General features: G+C 38.6%; 1 protein-coding gene across 1 annotated transcript in view; it reads left to right on the forward strand.

Annotated features, from left to right (window-relative positions):
• LOC106652737 (hemicentin-2-like) overlaps nucleotides 1-17,640 on the forward strand; it is a 32,743-nt gene extending 15,103 nt beyond the window's left edge. Inside the window, exons 3-6 of the mRNA XM_023458022.1 lie at nucleotides 3,300-3,356; nucleotides 4,073-4,153; nucleotides 7,686-7,787; nucleotides 17,150-17,640. Of these exons, the coding sequence (XP_023313790.1) occupies nucleotides 3,300-3,356; nucleotides 4,073-4,153; nucleotides 7,686-7,787; nucleotides 17,150-17,226 (317 nt within the window). The 3' untranslated portion in view covers nucleotides 17,227-17,640. The remainder of the gene's footprint in view (nucleotides 1-3,299; nucleotides 3,357-4,072; nucleotides 4,154-7,685; nucleotides 7,788-17,149) is intronic.
• The last annotated feature ends 1,593 nt before the right edge of the window (nucleotides 17,641-19,233 follow it).

The raw sequence follows: 19,233 nt of genomic DNA on the forward strand, positions 1-19,233 counted from the left end.
CAACTTTTACTTTCAAAGGTTCAATGCAGAATTAAATAATTTAATATAACGAAACAATATTGATTCATACAAAAATTGTAAAACAATATACGAACGAACTCAATAATGTTTGTCGCGTGTATATTGTAGTGCAAAAGAGTTTTCGCTGGTAGCGAAAAAGGCCATAGTGCGCTGTATATGAGGAGCGTGTACGCCGCAGCTCTCTCTGCCATACTTGCCAGAGCGAACGCGAGCGCGTTCCCTCGATACACAGAGCGCAGCTTCACGATCCGACGTTTGCAGTCTGAGGCTTATACGACTCGCCGTAGCCTCCGCGCGCGTACATTGTACGTAGCATCTCGCTACGCTTCTCGTAATCCCACACACTTCGCTAATTGTCGAAATTTCTCATTTCGAGTCACGAATGCTGAGACTACGATTCCGAGTTTTCGGAACCCGCAGTAGCGCTCAATAATCGTAGCATCAGCTTACGATATTTTTTTCGGTGCACATGTCCGAAATCGTTCGTAATCTTTAGGGCTATGCGAGTATCCGATTTTTCGAGTTTTACTCGACTCGAGTTTTTTCGAATACCCGAAATATATTTAAGTTTTAAGTAAATAAATGGTGAATCAACAGTCTCTAGACCCCTCTCTTTGAGTGTATATGCTTATAAGTGTGATATTCGCAGCGGCTAGAATTGTAAGAAGAAAATACTTTAATATTACCACACCTCATCACACTTATAAGCATGTACACACAAAAGGAGGGGTCCAGAGACTGTTGATTCATCATTTATTTACTTAAAACTTAAATATATATCGAATATTCGAAAAAACTTGATTACTCGAAAAAACTCGAGTACCCGAAAAAACGAATACTCGACTCGAACTCGACGAGTCCAGTTTTTTCGAGTACTCACACAGCCCTAGTAATCTTACATTTTTTTACACTTTTTTACTCTTTATTACAGTTTACAACATTATTATGCACTTTATTTAAAAAAAAATCCACCGGGGATTTAAGAAATCATTTCACTTTTTTGTCAAAAAACCAAAAATTACTCACTGCGGTCAATGCGATGTGTGTTCCTCTATAGCTGCTTACGCTGCGATGTCGTAACGAATAATGACCTATATATCGTCCCGCATGCACGATCCATATAGAAAAAAAGTAGAACACTTGTGTGAAGTCGAGAGATGCAGCTCGAGCTGTATACAACGAGCGACTGAGTTCAGTGACCCATACGTGTCGACTTTCGTAATTCGTTTGAGTCGCGTGGTCGCGCACACCAACAAAGCGCAGACCATATAGCAAGTATCTTGCAATGCGTGCGAGAGAGATGAGCGCACACGAGAGATGTACAAGACGACGCTACGCAGAGACGCATGATGCAGGTGGGTCGCTTTCACTTGTATAGTTACTTGGAATCGAGCCTACGACTGTACGACCGACTGCTTTGACACAATGCGCGCATCGATCAATTAAATTTCGTCAGCTTATATAGGTGACTTTGGATGAAAAAATTGTCGGTCGACTCGAGAAAACGTTGTTATGAGATGAACGCATTGAATTTCCACGATTTCCGAGTTGGTATTACAGACATGAACATATGTACTGTATACAATGTATACGTATGCTTGGGTAATGAAAAAAAAGTCTATATAGACCAACAAAAATTAAACTCTATATGAGGCGTTTTAGCCCAAGTATCCCAGCGCGGCGGCCGCACGGCACTTTTAGGCGAAATTGCTTAATTTCTATCTCACTGTAAAACCCCCTAAACGCACTCAAAAAAAATATGTGACATATGATTTCGATTGGAAATTTCCTCAGCTTTTCAATAGTGAAGTCAGATTTTTAAAAATTTTCCTTTTTCGACGGAAAATTGTAAAAATAAACTTTTAACATTAAATATCTCAAAAATCGCATTTTTAAGATTTTTGAAAGTAGTCTCAATCGAAAGCTGAGGAAATTTCCCATCGAAATACATATTTCCCAGAGAGTACATTTTATTTTTACCAGCTGAAATACAGCGATGAACGTGTAAAAACGCGACTTTACGGCCCGCGCGGCAGCTGTTTCGGCGCGTAGTACCCCGCGCGGAGCAAAATCTCACGTTTTTACACGTTCGTCGCTGTACTTCATTGAGTAATTATCAAAAGTACTCTCTGAAAACTTGCTTATCGATAGAAAATTTCCTCAGCTTTCGATTGAGACTACTTTAAAAAATCTTAAAAATGCGATTTTTGAGATATTTAATGTTAAAAGTTTATTTTTACAATTTTCCGTGGAAAATGGGAAATTTTCAAAAATCTGACTTCGCCATTGGAAAGCTGAAGAAATTTTCAATCGAAATCATATGTCACATATTTTTTTTGAGTGCGTTTAGGGGGTTTTATAGCGAGATAGAAATTAAGCAATTTCGCCTAAAAGTGCCGTGCCGCCGCCGCGCTGGGACACTTGGGCTGAAACGCCTCATATACGTCACACGCGTAATGCTCAAACAAACGAATCAAGGAAAAACATCTTTCCGTCTCGATCGAGTCCGAACTCCCAGTTTTTTTCTCGAACATACATACTACAGCGTATCCCGATATTAGCCGTGACCGACGCGGTGAACGAATTTCTCAGATTATTCATGGCCGCGATTTCATTATTACCGTATACGCTTAGCCGTATGCGGCTACCAGCACCTCCCTCATATTTTTTCCCCTCGCAGCTAATATATAATATTTGAGTGCAATAGTTTCGAGGGAAAAGCCGTGCTGCGGGTAGTCGGCTAATGGTAACAGGTGGCGCGCATAGAATTTCCATATAATGGCTCTAGCTCGAGCTGCGCGCCGCTAAAATCTGTAAGTGCCTTCGACTCTCTTTCTCTCTCTCTCTCTCTCATCGCGCTGCCTGGTAACCCCGTCACGAAATCAGAACACACCCACACATACACAGCTTTCTTTTACTTTATAATATGAAGGTGCTGCTGCTGCTGCGCACAGCCGGTAACATCCTCGATCTACGTTATATCCCGCAGTTTTGACCTCGAAAGTTTTCCATCTCGCGCGAGCGAGCGAGCCTATAATGCATAAAGTGTTCTGAGCGGAAAAGTTTGATGCGCTGATCTCGGCGAAGCCGCGCGACTACGTATGCATAGAGATAGGCTTGCTCGCTTGCGATTGAATAATTCTCTCGGCTAAATTGCCGTAGTTATACACATATAGACGCGTAGGGTGGAATTAATTTACCGATCTTAAGAAGAAAAAACTTTATACAATCATTACGATAGAGATGATAATTTGTTGCCTTTCATTTTCCAATTGCAGAGTCGACGCCGCCGAGCACCAGTCCGAATCCCGTCACCACGGAGCTGGCCAGCAAAGGTATGTGCGCCTAGTGTACACGATTATTACATTCTTCGATCTGACCCCTCGGTACAGCTCCGCGCAAACGAATCGATGCACGCCTCGAATTCTCTCGTCGCTTTCTCTCTGGCTCGCTCGAGCTCGTTTCAAAATTTTCGAATTTATCCACGAAATGATATTAATGGCTTATAAGAACCGAGAGAGAAAGAGAGAGAGAGAGAGAGAAAGCGAGGGTCGCTGCGCGGTGCATATCGGGGATAATTTTGACAAAAGTGCAGCAAATCTTGGTAGCCGAAGCTCGCTCGCTCCCAGCTCGTACGCGCGAGATATTAAATGTGATTTACGGCTCTATATCTGTTGCGAGTTTTGTAACTATACCGAGCGATGCTGTGAACGAGCGCGGACCTATTGTTGCTCGCCGCGATTCCAATACTTCACCTGCGCGGCATTTAATTAACGCCATAAAATTGCATCGGGCCTTATATACTTTGTACACGCGCATTCGAGGATAGTCGCGTTCACTTTTTGTTTTTTACAACCGCGAGAGAGTATATATAATGGCATCGTGAATTATTGCCCATTTACAAAAAAAAAAAAGACAGTAAAATAATCGTTTCATTAGATTTATATATTTTTTTTTTTCGTACTATGCGAATATGATCGCGGCTGACAAATTATTCAATGAACTAAAACATCGAATGAACTAATCTTTGTTCTCTTTCTCGTTTCCGCAGAGTGGGACATCACGCCGGAGCTGAACAATTCGGTTTACGGCAATCCGAGCTCGCTGACCATTCACAACGACAAGAAAAAAGGTGAGACGACGAGGCACAGGCTTTTTTCACTTGTATACGTATATGTACATTCGACATGGAAATTGCATGGAAAATCACGGATTAAGTAGACACGCGAGAGCTCGAAAATGGGCGCGCGCATCGCAGTTATTGGCAGCGAGAAAAAGTCGAGCGGAGCAGAAAAAAAATTACGAGTTTTTGAGATATATATAATACATCAGCTGCCATGGGTATTGCACAGCTTGTTCTCTCGTATATAGTACGAAAATGTTCGACTCGGAGCTCTACAGAAAGAGAGAGAGAGAGATTGTAACATCAATATTTCATATATGCTAACGCGCCAGAACTAATAATGCTCTTTCTCTCTTATAGCACGAAATGCCTAGGCAGAAAGAGCCAAGAATAATATTAAACCTCTCTCTCTCTCTCTCTTCTCTCTCTTTCCCCTGCTCGCTGCACAGGCGCATCCTAATATTATGTACTCGCGTAGGAGCTTTTCATCTCTCGTCGTCGTAGTAGTAGTAGTCGTGGTTTTGCGCGCGTGAGAAATAATCCTACTGTGTGCACACACACATACAGAGAGCAGCGGCACATAACGGTTGATATAACGCGTATTCACTCAACTCGAGAGTTGCTTATACATACACATCGTGGTATTATGTATGTGTGTGTACGCGTGTTTGCATGTGCACACAGGAGAAAGAGAGAAAGAGATATGGTGCGCGCTGCAGATGCTCATATTGAATTTTCACGAAAATATGTAATAGAGCGCCTCGTGGGACACAAAAACAATCGTGTAATTTTGTCCATCGTCAACGATTTTTTTCTCCGCGATGTAGTTTATACCTGCCTCGCGGACATCGTGCATATATACAGTTTCGCTCGCGAGCGTCGAGGCATCGCTCAAACAATCGTACCGCGCGCAGCCGGTGACTGCTACGGTTCTGCGCTGTATCCATATGCAAGCTTCTCTCTCTCTCTCTCTCCGCATAAGCAACTACCGTTTCGCTCTGCATACGGGCCTCGGCAAGAAGAGAGGACACAATGCGCGTAGATGTATGCAGCGCATCGCGGAAGCTGTTCCACGCGATTGTTGCTGAGCTCTCTGCATATGGATACAGCGCTAGCCCCGACGCAGCTGAGATTTGCAATTGGCGCGTTACTTATTGCGACGACGACGACGCGCGTGCATGAGTTAGCAGCTCGAGTCGAGGTGCGGACGAGCTTCGACGCTACATAGTCGTCCGCGAGGTACATTAACGTTTCGTCTCGTTTCTGGGAACGCGCGTGTGAACGAATATGCACAGCAGGTCGTGTCTCTTATATTGTCGAGCTGCATAGAGCATAGCTGCGGTGCTTCTGCGGTAATAAAATGCAGAAAAGATTTTTGAAAAGGGTAAAGCAAGCTCCTAACACCCGGTTAGGTTTTACAAAAAAAATCAGTTCGTTGCGCTGAAGAACGAATTGACTTGAAGTTAATTAGAGCAGAATAACGGTCCCACTTGAAAGAAAAAGCTGCGACTAATGTGTCGATAGGCAGATTTGAAAATGCCGATTTGAACATGTATAGATAGTTTTTTATTGGCGTTAAATAAATTTACATAGCCACAACTTCATTTGTTCGCGTTCGGAATCGATCATGACATCTAGCGTCTGAATTCGGAACTCGTCGCTGCCAGCTATACTATATTTTTACGGTACATACCTCAACTTGTGGTACGCATAATCATTTATTGTTTAGCCACGAGTACATTTTTTAAATAAAAACATTTTGATTTTAATTTGTTTAATTAACGTTCAAGTAGCGGGTTGTTGCCGAAATTATGACGTCAATTTACCTCGCTCAAAAGACACTAGAATTTCCTGCGAAATTTTGTTTTACTATCATCGAGTTTTTGATCTTCGCGATTTCTTTAATTTTTGAAAGAAACTACCATATAGACAGAAAATACCTAAGAACAAAAAAACCTTTAGAATTAGTCGAAGAATAATTTTTTTCTATTTATTTAAAGACTTTTTTGAAAATTGAGCAGGGATGATCATTTTTCATTTTTAGGTTTAAGCAAATATTTTGAAAGCACTAGAGCGAGGTGCTATATTCTTGGAACATAAGCGATACCCTAATAATACGTACAACTGTGCGTATGCTCATACCGCAGGAGCTTGGGGGGGAAAAAAACTTGCAGTTGAATATCGCTCAACCGAACGTACGACTAATATTGAATTATCCCTCGTGAGAGGTGGCATTACGATGATAGGTGTATTGCACTCGAGCGCGTTTATCCGCATTCACACGCATACATACAACGACGACTCGCACCGAGAGTGGGAGGATCTTCGTTTACCAACGTGTACTATTTAATCGAACATGCCCTTCGATCGTTCGGCAGCTTGCAGTAGTAGTATTAAAGCGCAATGTGGCATTAGATAATATTACGCCCGGCGCACACGTGCGAAAGTTTAATAACTCGCGCTGACCGACGAAGATGATAACGTCGGCTATGCGACGACAACGACGATAATCATGACGGTGATGATGAGATGATGATGCAGCTTAACGAAGGCACGAGTTCGAGGGAGGCGATAAATTGACAAACGTTTCGAAGCTTAATTGGTAATGTTCGCCTGCTTGACAATTGTTGAGAATTCGCGCTCGTTTCGGACAATCGTGGATGGTATTGATTCTTTTTTTTTAATTTTTACTTTATTGAAATTACGCACGACATATAAAAATTAATACCAGGTAACTCTCCTCTTATCGATATAACGATGATTCGTAAATTACCTCGATTTCGCGATTACAAAGTGTTCTGGCACTCGTGGCAAAATTACGCGCCCATATAAGCGTGGTACGTTTTGCTGCTGCTCTCTCTCTCTCCCTCTCGCCAACGGCATTAACCACGATGTACTTTTGATATCGTTCAATGAGCTGTGTAACAATTTTGGGTTTTGTGGCTCGCGCGGGACGATGACGCTAATAATAATACCGCGCGATAGTAACGTCGATCGAACCGGCCGCAGTACTGCACACGAAGGAGAGACCATATACGGCTGAGTTTATTTACTCGGCTCGCGCGGAAACCAAGAGGGGATGAATTTTTGATTTTTCGTTGGGTAATTGCACGATTTCGAAGGACTCGCGTACAACTGTTTATACAATACACGAGGAGGACTCAAAGTCAAGCAGGAGCAAGTTGTTCGCGAAGACGGACGATAACGATTGTTTGAGTAGACGACTTGACTTTAATTGTTGCTTTGCGTTTGTACGTGTGCTCGAGCGTGTACGTGTATACGTGTTTATTGTACGAGTCGCGTGAGCGAGCGCAACTCTTGATTGGCCTGATTCGCGCGCAACTGTACGCGCGCGCGACGATTGTTCGAGTTCGTACATATAGCGTTAAGACGCGGACGAGTAAATACCAACATTACGTATACGTACAGCATTATCGTTAATTGTCACGGGGGCGCATCGTTGATTAATGAATAATAATTGCGCCCGTTTCGCTTTGTATCGCGCTGTTTACGTACACGTCTGTTTGTGTCTTGTTCGCAGGTGGCAAGAAGACGCCCTCGAAGTTGAACGAGATCAGCAAGCACGAGCAGAAGTTCGGCAGCCTCGACAAGAAGCGCAACATGGAATTGTCGTCCAGTAACGGTGAGTTTGACGAAGGATGATGAGGGTCGTCCGGGCGAGCCGAGTCTAGAAGATTATTACTGACGATTCGTACGCGAGGAGAGGCTGCGAATAGAGAGGATATACATAATAGCGAAACCAAGGCATATTTCCGTAATTTTGAAAAGTTGATCGATAGTAGCTTGAGCTCTGAATTGGGTACTCGCTACTTCGATTTACAAAAATCCAAAAAAGTTTTTTATTTCAATAAAATTATTAAGTGGTTCCAAAGTTTCTTTTTTTCGATACAAGATATATAACTTATGATTTCTCAAAAATTGACATTTAAAAATAAGACATGAAAAAAAAACTCGCGGTTCATTGTTGAAACCCCCACACAAATAACAAAAGTGCAATGATAGTTGATATTAGTTAGACTTAATCATTTTAGCCCAATTTTTATTGAAATTTTAGAAAAAGATAGGTAAAAATATCTGTTTAATCGTCATTTCTTCTTGCATTTCTCACATATGACCTTTATGGAGCGTCATTTTAGGATAGAGCTAATTAAACTTAGTGGATTGTGGTAAAGTGCAAAAGCAAATTGCATTTATATTCGAATTTTTTTACGCAATTGTCACACGTGTGATCTTTGCGACGATCGTGGACTGTCATTTGGTGTCTAATCAATTTTGATTTTTCTCCAAATTTCTTTTCTCAATTATCGCATGTGTGGCCTTTGCTACAGTCATGGACTGATTTTTGGTGTTTGTTCAAATTGCTTCGTCCCTCAAAATTTTTCTCGCACTTGTCGCATGCATAATCTTTACGACCATCGTGGACTGTATTTTGGTGCGAAAGTAATGTACTTTTATGTCCAAATATTTTTTCGCCCTTAACCCAGGTGTAATCTTTACAATTTTCGTGTAATGTCCTTTGGTGCACAAGTAAAGTCTTTTTTTGTCCAAATTTCTTCTCGCACTTGTCGCATGCAAAATCTTTGCGACCTTCGTGTACTGTCTTTTGATGTTTTAACAAATTTGATTTGCTTCCATAATTTTTCTCGCATGTGTCACATTTGTAATCTTTGCGACCTTCATGGACTGTCTTTAGGTGGTGGATCAAACTATGTTTTTGTGTAAATTTCTTCTCACACTTGTCACATGAAAATTCTTTACGACCTTCATGAACTGTCTTTTTGTGCAAGATCAAATTGCTTCTAATCCCGAATTTCTTTATACATATATCGCATGCGTAATTTTTACGACCGTCGTGTACTGCCTTTTGATGGTAGAGCAAATTAGATTTATGTGAAAATTTCTTCTCACACTTGTCACACGCATAATCTTTCTGACCTTCATGTACTATTTTTTGGTGCGTCAACAACTCTGATTTTCGTCCAAATTTCTTCTCGCACTTCTCGCATTCGTAATTCTTTTGACCTTCGTGGACTGTCCTTTGGTGGACAAGAAAATTCGATTTTTGTCCAAATTTTTTCTTGCAAGTTTCGCATGCAAAGTCTTTACGACTTTCGTGTACTGTTTGTAGATGGATGCGCAGATAAGATTTTTTTGAAAATTTCTTCTCGCACTTGTCACATCCAAAATCTTTCCGACCATCGTGGACTGTCCTTTGGTGCTTCAACAAATTAGATTTACTTCCAAATTTACTTTCGCAATTATCGCATGCAAAATCTTTACGACCCTCATGGACTGTTCTCACGTGCAAGAATAAATTTTGCTTATTTGCGAATGTCTTCTCACAACAGTCACATGAATAATCTTTGCAGACTTGAAAGGAGAATTCTTTTTGACCATCATGTACGGTCTTAATGTGTGAGAACAAACTCTGTTTATTTCCAAATCTTTTGGCACACTTTTCACATAAATAATCTTTGAATACTTCGTGGAATATTCTTTTGTGCTTGAGTAAATTTGATCTATTTTCAAATTTTCTCTCGCATTTGTTACATGAGTAATGTTCGAGATCTTTGTGTACTAGTTTTTGGTGCGTAGACAAACTCGATTTTTTCACAAATTTTTTCTCACACTGGTCGCATGCAAAATCATTGCGGTCTTTGTGCATTAATATTTGATGTCTACTGAAATGACTTCGGAACTCAAATTTCTGTTCGCACTTGTCACATGCGAAATCTCTGCGGTCATTGTGAAATGTGTTTCGGTGCTTGACCAGGCTTGACTCTAGTATAAATGACTCCTGACAAATATCACAAACGTTTATTTTTTCGTCTGAAACTATAATATCACGTTCATTCAAATAAACTTCAGAGTCAACTTCCTCAGATTTCTTCTCTTTCTTATCCATTTTAGTGTCTGAATTGAACTATAAATCTTTCTATTTAGTACCACGAAAATTGAATGAGTATAATTTATCTTATGGTATTACAACTTGTTTCATTAGGAAAGACAACGTTCTAACTAAATTGTTTTCAATGTGAACATGATGAGTTGGGTATCAGTCATCAATGAAGAAATTATCGTTTACGATTCAGATTTCAATTTATTTGTTTGTAAATTATCTTACAAATATCGAAACAATTTAAAATTTTAACGTGTCAAATTTGAGGAATTTGTTTGGACTTTTAAATCCAAGTACTTCCCAAAAAATTTCTGACAAAATATATCAATTTCACAAATCCATATGAATTCAATATTAATGTGTATTCAAAGTATTTTTCATAACACCTATTGGCCAAAAGATACTGCTAACTGCTATTTTAACATAAAGATTTATCAGAGTTAACGGTATCACATTTGATCACGAGCTTTTTGATTTCATCATCAGATCGAATAAACTTGCAAGTGGCAAAAAAATTTTCGATTAGCATCTATAATGATGTATCCTATCATCTAAATAAATAAGAAAATTTCAATGAATTCCTTTAAAAGAATTGAAATCCAATTCATATTTATTGTCTCAAGAAATTAAAAGATCGACATGATTCTGAAAAAAATCTCATATTATATCTTATTATCAATATAATTCTTAGTCGTTGGTTTTTACATAATAAACTTAACAACGTTGGAAATTATCAAAAAATTACATCTCCAAATAAGACGTGAAAAAACTCGCGATTAATTGTTGACACAACGACACAAACAACAAAGGTGTGATGACAGTTGATATTAGGTAAGACTCAATCATAATGGCTCAATTTTTATTGAAAATTTTAAAAAAAGATAGGTACAAATATCTGTTCAAACGTCATTTTTTCTCGCATTTTTAACGTGTGACCTTCATGCAGCGTCTTTTGTTGTTAGAGCAAATTGAATTTTTATCCAATTTTTGTTTTTTTTACTTTTCGTAGAAATAATCATATTTGTGACTATCGTAGACTGTCTTTATGAAGGTGAGCGTTTTTTGTGTAAATTTCTTCTAACGCATGCGTAATCTTTTTGACCTTCGTGTACTGTCTTTTGGTGCAAAAGAAAAAACCATTTTTGGCTAAATTTCTTTTCGCACATATCGCACGCGTAATTTTTGCGACCTTCATGGACAGTAAGTAAGTAGGTGTCTGAGCAAACTCCCTTTTTGTTTAAATTTTTTTTCGCATCTGTCACATGCGAAATCTTTACGACCTTCGTGAACTGTCCTTTGGTGCATGATCAATTTGCTTCGAATTCCAAATTTCTTTATACATTGGTCACATGCGTAATCTTTGCGATCGTCGTGTACTAATTTTTGGTGGTAGAGCAAATTAGATTTATTTGAAAATTTCTTCTCACACTTGTCACATAAGTAATCTTTTCGTCTTTCGTGTAGTGTCTTTTGATGTCGAAGCAAATTCGATATTTGTCCAAATTTCTTCTTGCACTTGTTGCACGCGAAATCTTTCCGACCTTCGTGGACTGCCCTTTGGTGCTTTAACAAATCTGAATTACTTCCAAATTTACTTTTGCACTTATCGCATAAAAAATTTTTGCGACCCTCGTGGACTATCTTTTGATGAAAAATCAAATTTGATTTAAGTCCAAATTTTTTCTCGCATTTATCACATGCGAAATCTTTCCGACCTTCGTGGACTGTCCTTTGGTGCTTCAACAAATCTGAATTACTTCCAAATTTTTTCTCGCACTTGTCACATAAAACATTTTTGCGACCCTCATGGATCATCTTTTGATGAAAAATCAAACTCGATTTATATCCAAATTTCTTCTCGCATTTATCACATACGAAATCTTTCCGACCTTCGTGTACTGTTTTTAGGTGAAGTTGCAAATGGGGTTTTCGTTCAAATTTCCTCTCGCATTTGTCACATGTATAATCTTTGCGACCCTCATGAACTCTTGTCAAGTGCAAGACTAAATTTCGCTTATTTGCAAATTTTTTTCCACAGTTGTTACATAAGTAATCTTTGAAGACTTTAAAGTTGACGTTTTTCTGATCTTCGTGGACTGTTTTTATGTGCAAATGCAAACTCTGTTTATTTCCAAATCTCTTAGCACACTTTTCACATAAGCAATCTTTGAATACCTCGTGGAATATTTTATTGTGCTTGAGTAAATTTGATTTATTCTCAAATTTTCTCTCGCACTTGTTACATGAGAAATGTTTGTAATCTTTGTGTACTAATTTTTGATGCGTAGACAAACTCGATCGCTTCACGAATTTCTTCTTGTACTTATCGCATGTGAAATCTTTACTACTTTTGTGTTCTGATATTTGGTGTCTACTCAAATGACTTCGGAACTCAAATTTCTGTTGGCACTCGTCACATGTGTAATCTTTTTTTGCATTGTGAATTGTGTTTCGGTGTGCTATCAATCTTGATTCTAGTGTAAATGACTCCTGACAAATATCACAAACGTATATTTTTTCGTCTGAAACTATAATGTCATGTTCATTCAAATGAACTTCAGAGACAACTTTCTCGATTTTCTTCTCATTCTTGTCCATTTTAGTGTCTGAATTGAACTATAAATCTTTCTATTTAGTACCACAAAAATTTAATAAGTAAAATTTATCTTATGAATATTATAACTTGTTTCATCAGGAAAGACAACATTCAAACTAAATTGTTTTGAGGTCTATTATGACGAGTTATGTATCAGTTATCAATAAATATCATTTTGTTTACTATTTGGTACCGATTTAACTGCTAATACATTGCCCGTACAAAATTCGAACCATTCAAAAATGTCTAACTTGGTCGCTTTGGGGAATTTGTTTGGACTTATAAAACCTAATTTGTCGTCGTTTTCAATTCTAACTGCTGTTATTAAGCGAATATTTGACAATTTTTAAAAAATTTTATAATGTTGAAGGAAAACCAAGGATTAACATTGCAGAATTCTTTGGGTATTATAACAAGATTTAACGGTGTCACATTTTTTTCTCTCTCTCTCTCTCTCTCTCTCTCTTTTGATCACGAGCTTTTCGCTTTCATCAACAGATGGAATAATGTAAACTCGCAAGTGGCAAAAAAATTTTCGATTAAGATATGATAGGATCATAATATGTTTTTGATAGATATGTGGTCTATATAATTGTGTCTATGATCTTGACTTATCTATATCAATGATTTATGATCAAACGAATATTACAGCAAAAAAAATATAAGATTGGAACATCACATCTCTTGAACTATATCTAAACATATACAAGGATCGCCAGGAATTCGAAAGTTTTTTCAAATCTCATCAGCGAAACGATAAGTGTTTACTTTCGTAAATCGCGCCCTAGAGGAAAGATTCAACTCGACTCCAAAAGTACATGAGAAGCAAAAAAAGAAAAATTCACAGAGACGGGAAATTTTCAACCCATTCCAAATCAAACGATTGTAAAAATAAGAAACCAAAGAGTGCAAGATATTAAAAAACGATCGTCATAATTCTGAAAAAAGTTCATATATCTTATTATCAATATAATGCTCTGTGGAGCCCAGCATTAGAGTTCATCTTTCCTAGTTCTTGCACAAACTCAGCTTAATAAATTGTCGTGTATAGTGGGAAATTGGAAAAAGTGTCATATTCATGCCAAGTTTCGTTTGTCGCTCAAGCAATTCAAAATATAAGAATTTAGATTGATAAAAGTACTCATAACAGGATTACGATTTTAGAGAAATTTGGGAAACATTTTTTGATTTCAATTAAATTATCAAATGGCCCCAACGTTGATTTTTAACAGTAAAAACTATATATTGTGAGGATTATCAAAAATCCACATCTCCGAATAAGACGCGTAAAAAACTTGCGTCCGATTATGGTCCATGGATACTTTACAAAGGTGTAATATGATAGTTGATATAAGGTAAAACTTAATAATTTTGGCCCAATTTTCATTGAAATTGTAGAGAAACATATGTACAAAAATCTATAAAGTCGTCATTTCTTCTCGCATTTATCTCATGCGTAATCTTTACGACCTTTATGCAGCATCTTTTGGTGGTAGAGCCAATTAAATTGTTGTCCAAATTTTTGCTCAGATTTGTCGCATAAATAATCTCATTTATGACCTTCATGGACTACTGTTATATACTGGAACAAATTACAATTACGTCCTAATTCTTTTTCATATTTGTCGCATCCAAACCTTTGCGACCTTCATGGGTTATCCTCTGGTGGGTGAGTAAATTACATTCAAGTCCGTATTTTTCGTTTGGCATCTGTCACACGTGTAATGCTTATCGTCCTTTGTGTATTTTTTTTTTGGTGGTCGAACAAATTACATTTTTGTGAAAATTTCTTCTCGCACTTGTCACATGTAAAATCTTTGCGACCTTCGTGTACTATCCTTTGGTGCTGTAACAAATTATGTTTATATCCAAATTTCTTATCACACTCGTTACATGCGTAATCTTTTTGACCTTCGTGTACTGCCTTTTGGTGCTTCAACAAATCTGATTTGAATCCAAATTTCTTTTCACACTTGTTGCATGGGAAATCTTTGCGTCCTTCGTGTATTGTCCTTTCGTGGTCGAGCAAATGATGTTTAAGCCCAAATTCCTTCTCGCACTTGTTACATGTAAAATCTTTCCGACCTCCGTGGATTATCTTTTGGTGTCTAGTCAAATTCCATTTTTCTCCAAATTTCTTCTCGCATTTGTCACATGAGTAATCTTTGCGACCTTCGTGGACTGTTTTTTGGTGCCAAAGCCAATGCGATTTTTGTCCAAATTTCTTCCTGCACTTGTCGCATGCGAAATCTTTCCGTCCTTCATGGACTGTCCTTTGGTGCATCAACAAATTTGATTTAATTCCAAATTTACTTTCGCATTTTTCGCAAGCATAATCTTTACGACCCTCGTGGACTGTTGTTATATGCCTGAGCAAATTTGATTTTTGTCCAAACTTCTTCCCGCAATCGTCACACAAGTATTCTTTGAAGATTAATTTAAAGGCGAAATCTTTCTGACCTTCGTGTACTATCTTTATATGCTTGAGCAAATTCTGTTTGTTTCCAAATCTTTTCGCGCACCTTTCACACAAATAATCTTTAAAAATGTCGTGGAATATCTTATTGTGCTTCATTAAAGTGAGTTTATTTTCAAATTTCCTCTCGCACTTGTTACATGAGAAATCTTCGCGATCTTTGTGAACTAATTTTTGATGCGTAAATAAACTCGATTGTTTAACAAATTTCTTATCGCATCTGTCACATGCAAAATCAATGCGACTTTTGTGTGCTGATATTTGGTGTCTACTCAAATGACTTCGGAATTCGAATTTCTGTTCGCACTTGTCACATGCGTAATTTTTTTGTTTATTGTGAAATGTGTTACGGTGTGTTATCATGATTGATTCTAGTATAAATGCCTCCTGACAAATGTCGCAAACGTATTTTTTTTCATCTGAAATAACGACGTGATGTTCATTTAAATGAACTTCAGAGACAACTTCCTCAGATTTCTTCTCATTTTTATCCATTTTAGTGTCTGAATTAAACTATAAATCTTTCTATTTAGTACCACAAAAACTGAATAAGTAAAATTTATCTTATGGTATTACAACTTGTTTCTTCGGGAAAGACAACGATCAAACTAAATTGTTTTTAATGTGAACTTAATGAGTTGTGTATCAGTAATGAATGATGATCATATTGTTTACAAGTCTCTAATATCGATTCATCTGTTTATGTATAATCGAGATAATAACGAAATAATAACGAAAAGTTTTAAAGAGCAAAAAGTCGTTACAAAAATCTCCCTCTATTTTTCCTTGATTTGTCTGAGTTGATGCGTGTTGTAGCTCTGAGCTATCGTACGACGGTGAAGACCACTGGAAATAACATGCACGCAGAGTCATGCGAGTGCCCCACGCGCCCCCTTGAATGATACATCTCAGTGGCGACTTCACGCGAACGTGTCGATGCAACGATAGTAAAATGAAACTGCAAAAATACGCGCGCTGCCGGCCGGCGTTTCGAATGAAGATTCGATTAGCATATATTATGATATTTCCTATCATCTACAAATTTTCCCATAATTTTGACTTTCTATATCAATGATTTATGATAAACCGAATATTATAGCTCAAAATGTATAAGATTGACATCACATCTCGCGTACAATATGTTAACATGGAAGGAGGATCGCTGTGAATTCGAAATTTTCGTATACTCTCGTCAGCGAAACGATAAGTGTTTACTTTCGTAAATCACGGCGTAAAAAAATTCAACTCGACTCCGAAAGTACGCGAGTAGAAAAAAAAAAATTCACAGGGACGGGAAATTTACAGCCCATTCCAAATTAAACGATTGTAAAAATTAAGAGCAAGAAAAGAAATGTCACTGCACATTTTAATGGATCCCTCTGCGATCCCTGCGTGACAGTCAATCCCTCTCGCTTCTTCTCTAGCCTTCGTTGAGAAATGGCATAAGAGAGAGAGAGAGAGAGAGAGAGAGAGAGAAAGATACGCAGTGGAGCATCTTCTGATTTGTAATTAGAGATGAACTCGGAGTATATAAGCTCCGTAGAGATGTAAAGCACGTGCTCCCCCTTCTCTCTCCGCTGCTTCTACGTTGCCGAGCGAGAGCAATTCGTCTCTTGTCGGATGGCTTGTCAAGCGCGCATCTCATAATGCCACTGTTTCCCTCATTTTTTTACTTATCTCTCTCTCTCTTGCTCGCTGTCTCGTGCTGCTTTTCCTCCTTGGGCTCCTCTCGCGTGCGCGTATAGTATAAACGATCGCCTTTTCCTCCTCCGTAGTAAATGAAGATTATTACCCGACTTCTATTATTGTCTCGCATAAGCGTAGAAAAAAGAAACGAAGTAGCGAGGGAAAAAAATCAGCGAATTTGTCAAACTTTCGTTGCGCGACGACGACGACGACAACGGCGATAAATGCGCCTCTCTCCATCATCATTTTCATTACGTATATATATATATTTTTTCCTTTTTTCTCGCTATATATACTCACGATCTTTCTCTCGTTATTGATTCGCAGCATCGGCACTGGAGACGGCGACGACGGCCAGTACGTTGATATCGCTGCTGCTCCTCATCGCCTGGATAATTCGATAAGTCAAGGGGACATCTGGCATCGCTACTGCAGCGCACGAGATCTCTCGACGTGGTGTTTAGTACGAAGAGAGAGAGAGAGAGAGAGAGAGATTAGGAATGAGAGGGAGGTAAATATTTTAAATGGTTGTAAATTATAACGACGACGAAGTTGACGACGATGCAGGGGATGAAGAATCAAGACGAAGCCTTTATTAAACCCGTAGACGTGTAAGGAAACGAAAGGAAGATTCTTCTTTCTCGCGAGAGAGCCTGATTGTTATATAAATATATATATGAAATATATTTACGGTAGTTTGTAGAACGGAGTCGTGCTGTATAATGTGTACGTACGTATGAATGTATGTGTGAGAAGAAAAAAATTAACTAAGGGGAGAGATGCAATCGCTTTCGATGTAACATATTACCAAAAAAAAACAATAGCCGCGCGAACGATTACATAATATAATATTAATGATATAGATTCGACGAGTCGAGATGACAAAATGAGCGACGTTTCGCTGATGTGTAACTGCCTATTTTACTGATAATTATATATAACGATATGTGTAAACGACACTGCGACTTTGGTGTTATTTAAACGCGCGCGTGTGTGTGGAAATGCAAGTGCGACGAAATATTTATAAATAAACAAAAGAAAAAAAAACAATACGTATTAAGTATATAAATAGCTTTTGTACGTGTGAACATGGTACGTTTGTTTATTTTTTCTTCTTCCTTTCTTAATCGAGCTTGAGTGCGAGAACGAGTATATAAACAGAAAAAAAAACACGATACAGGGTGCAAATAATATTATTATCGATAAATATGTGCCACGTGCTTCGAGAGCCTATACGTAAGCTGCTGCGCTGAGATTTTGATTTACCGATTCGTTTCGAGCTTTTTTCGTAATAGCACGCACGACACGAGCTGATCTATATCTCGATTACGGAGTCTCCTCTCCCTTTGGAGAAGTCACGAGATCGTCACAAAATCAAAATGAAAAACTTTGCGCTCTCGTGAATGGACAATACGCATTCTTGCTTTATCTACAATTTTTTTCCACCGTCTTCTTCTTCTTCTTCTTCTTCTTCTCGCCTATGTAAATAAAAAAAGCAATCGCCGATAACCGCGCGCGCGCGCGCGGTGGTAAATCGAAAAAAAAATCGAGTCCCCATGAAAAAATCGAGTGCTACTCGGAGGCCCTGAAGAAAGAACATTATTTTTAGTATTATTTTCTTTTTTTTTCTCGCTCTCTCTCTCGTCGTCGACGACGCGACGACATTCCACGACGAAAACTCTTGCGGGCGGCGACGAATCCTTACACACCGTATATATACATTGCTTTAATCCTCGACTCGAGTGCAGCCGGGGGTTTCGTCCTCTCCGCTACTCCTTTCGGTGAGCATCCCACCACTACCTACTTCTTCTCTCTAGGCACTCTTCATCTACGCGTGTATATATATATATAACTCCGTGCGAATCGCACGGGGAGCTGTGTGCGGGATCCCATCTGGATACTCGAGATTGAAACGTCAGATTCGCGACGACGACGACGACGACTCTCGCTCGACCTTCCTTCTTCTTCTGCTCATCCTCCTCCTTTTACCCTCTCGCTCTCTCTCTCACATTTTTTTTATACATGTATTTTTTATGCGGACGTCGAGATCGAATATTAAAAAGTTGAATATTATAATTTACAAAAGTCGCGAGGCTCGATATGAAGAAGAGAAGAAAAAAAAAGGTATAAAGGAAGAGAAGTCGACGCGACGAGAACAGCTGTCAAATGACAATTGCATAACAATATCGTGGCAAATCGGCTCGCCTTTATTCTTCTTTTTCCGCATACCCTTTTTTACTTTCACTCGTCAGCTCCCTCCGACCTCTACCTCGAGAGAGAGAGAGAGAGAGAGAGATGATTCGAGCTTTCGATAAGTTTCGTACCGAAGCAACGACGACGACGACTCTTCGATTGCAGAAACGACGAGACCGACGTAATGAGAAATTTTTATGCCAGATGTTGCGCTTTTT

Source organism: Trichogramma pretiosum, unplaced genomic scaffold, assembly GCF_000599845.2.
Source record: "Trichogramma pretiosum strain Unisexual culture from Peru unplaced genomic scaffold, Tpre_2.0 scaffold112, whole genome shotgun sequence".
NCBI classification, from domain to species: domain Eukaryota; kingdom Metazoa; phylum Arthropoda; class Insecta; order Hymenoptera; family Trichogrammatidae; genus Trichogramma; species Trichogramma pretiosum.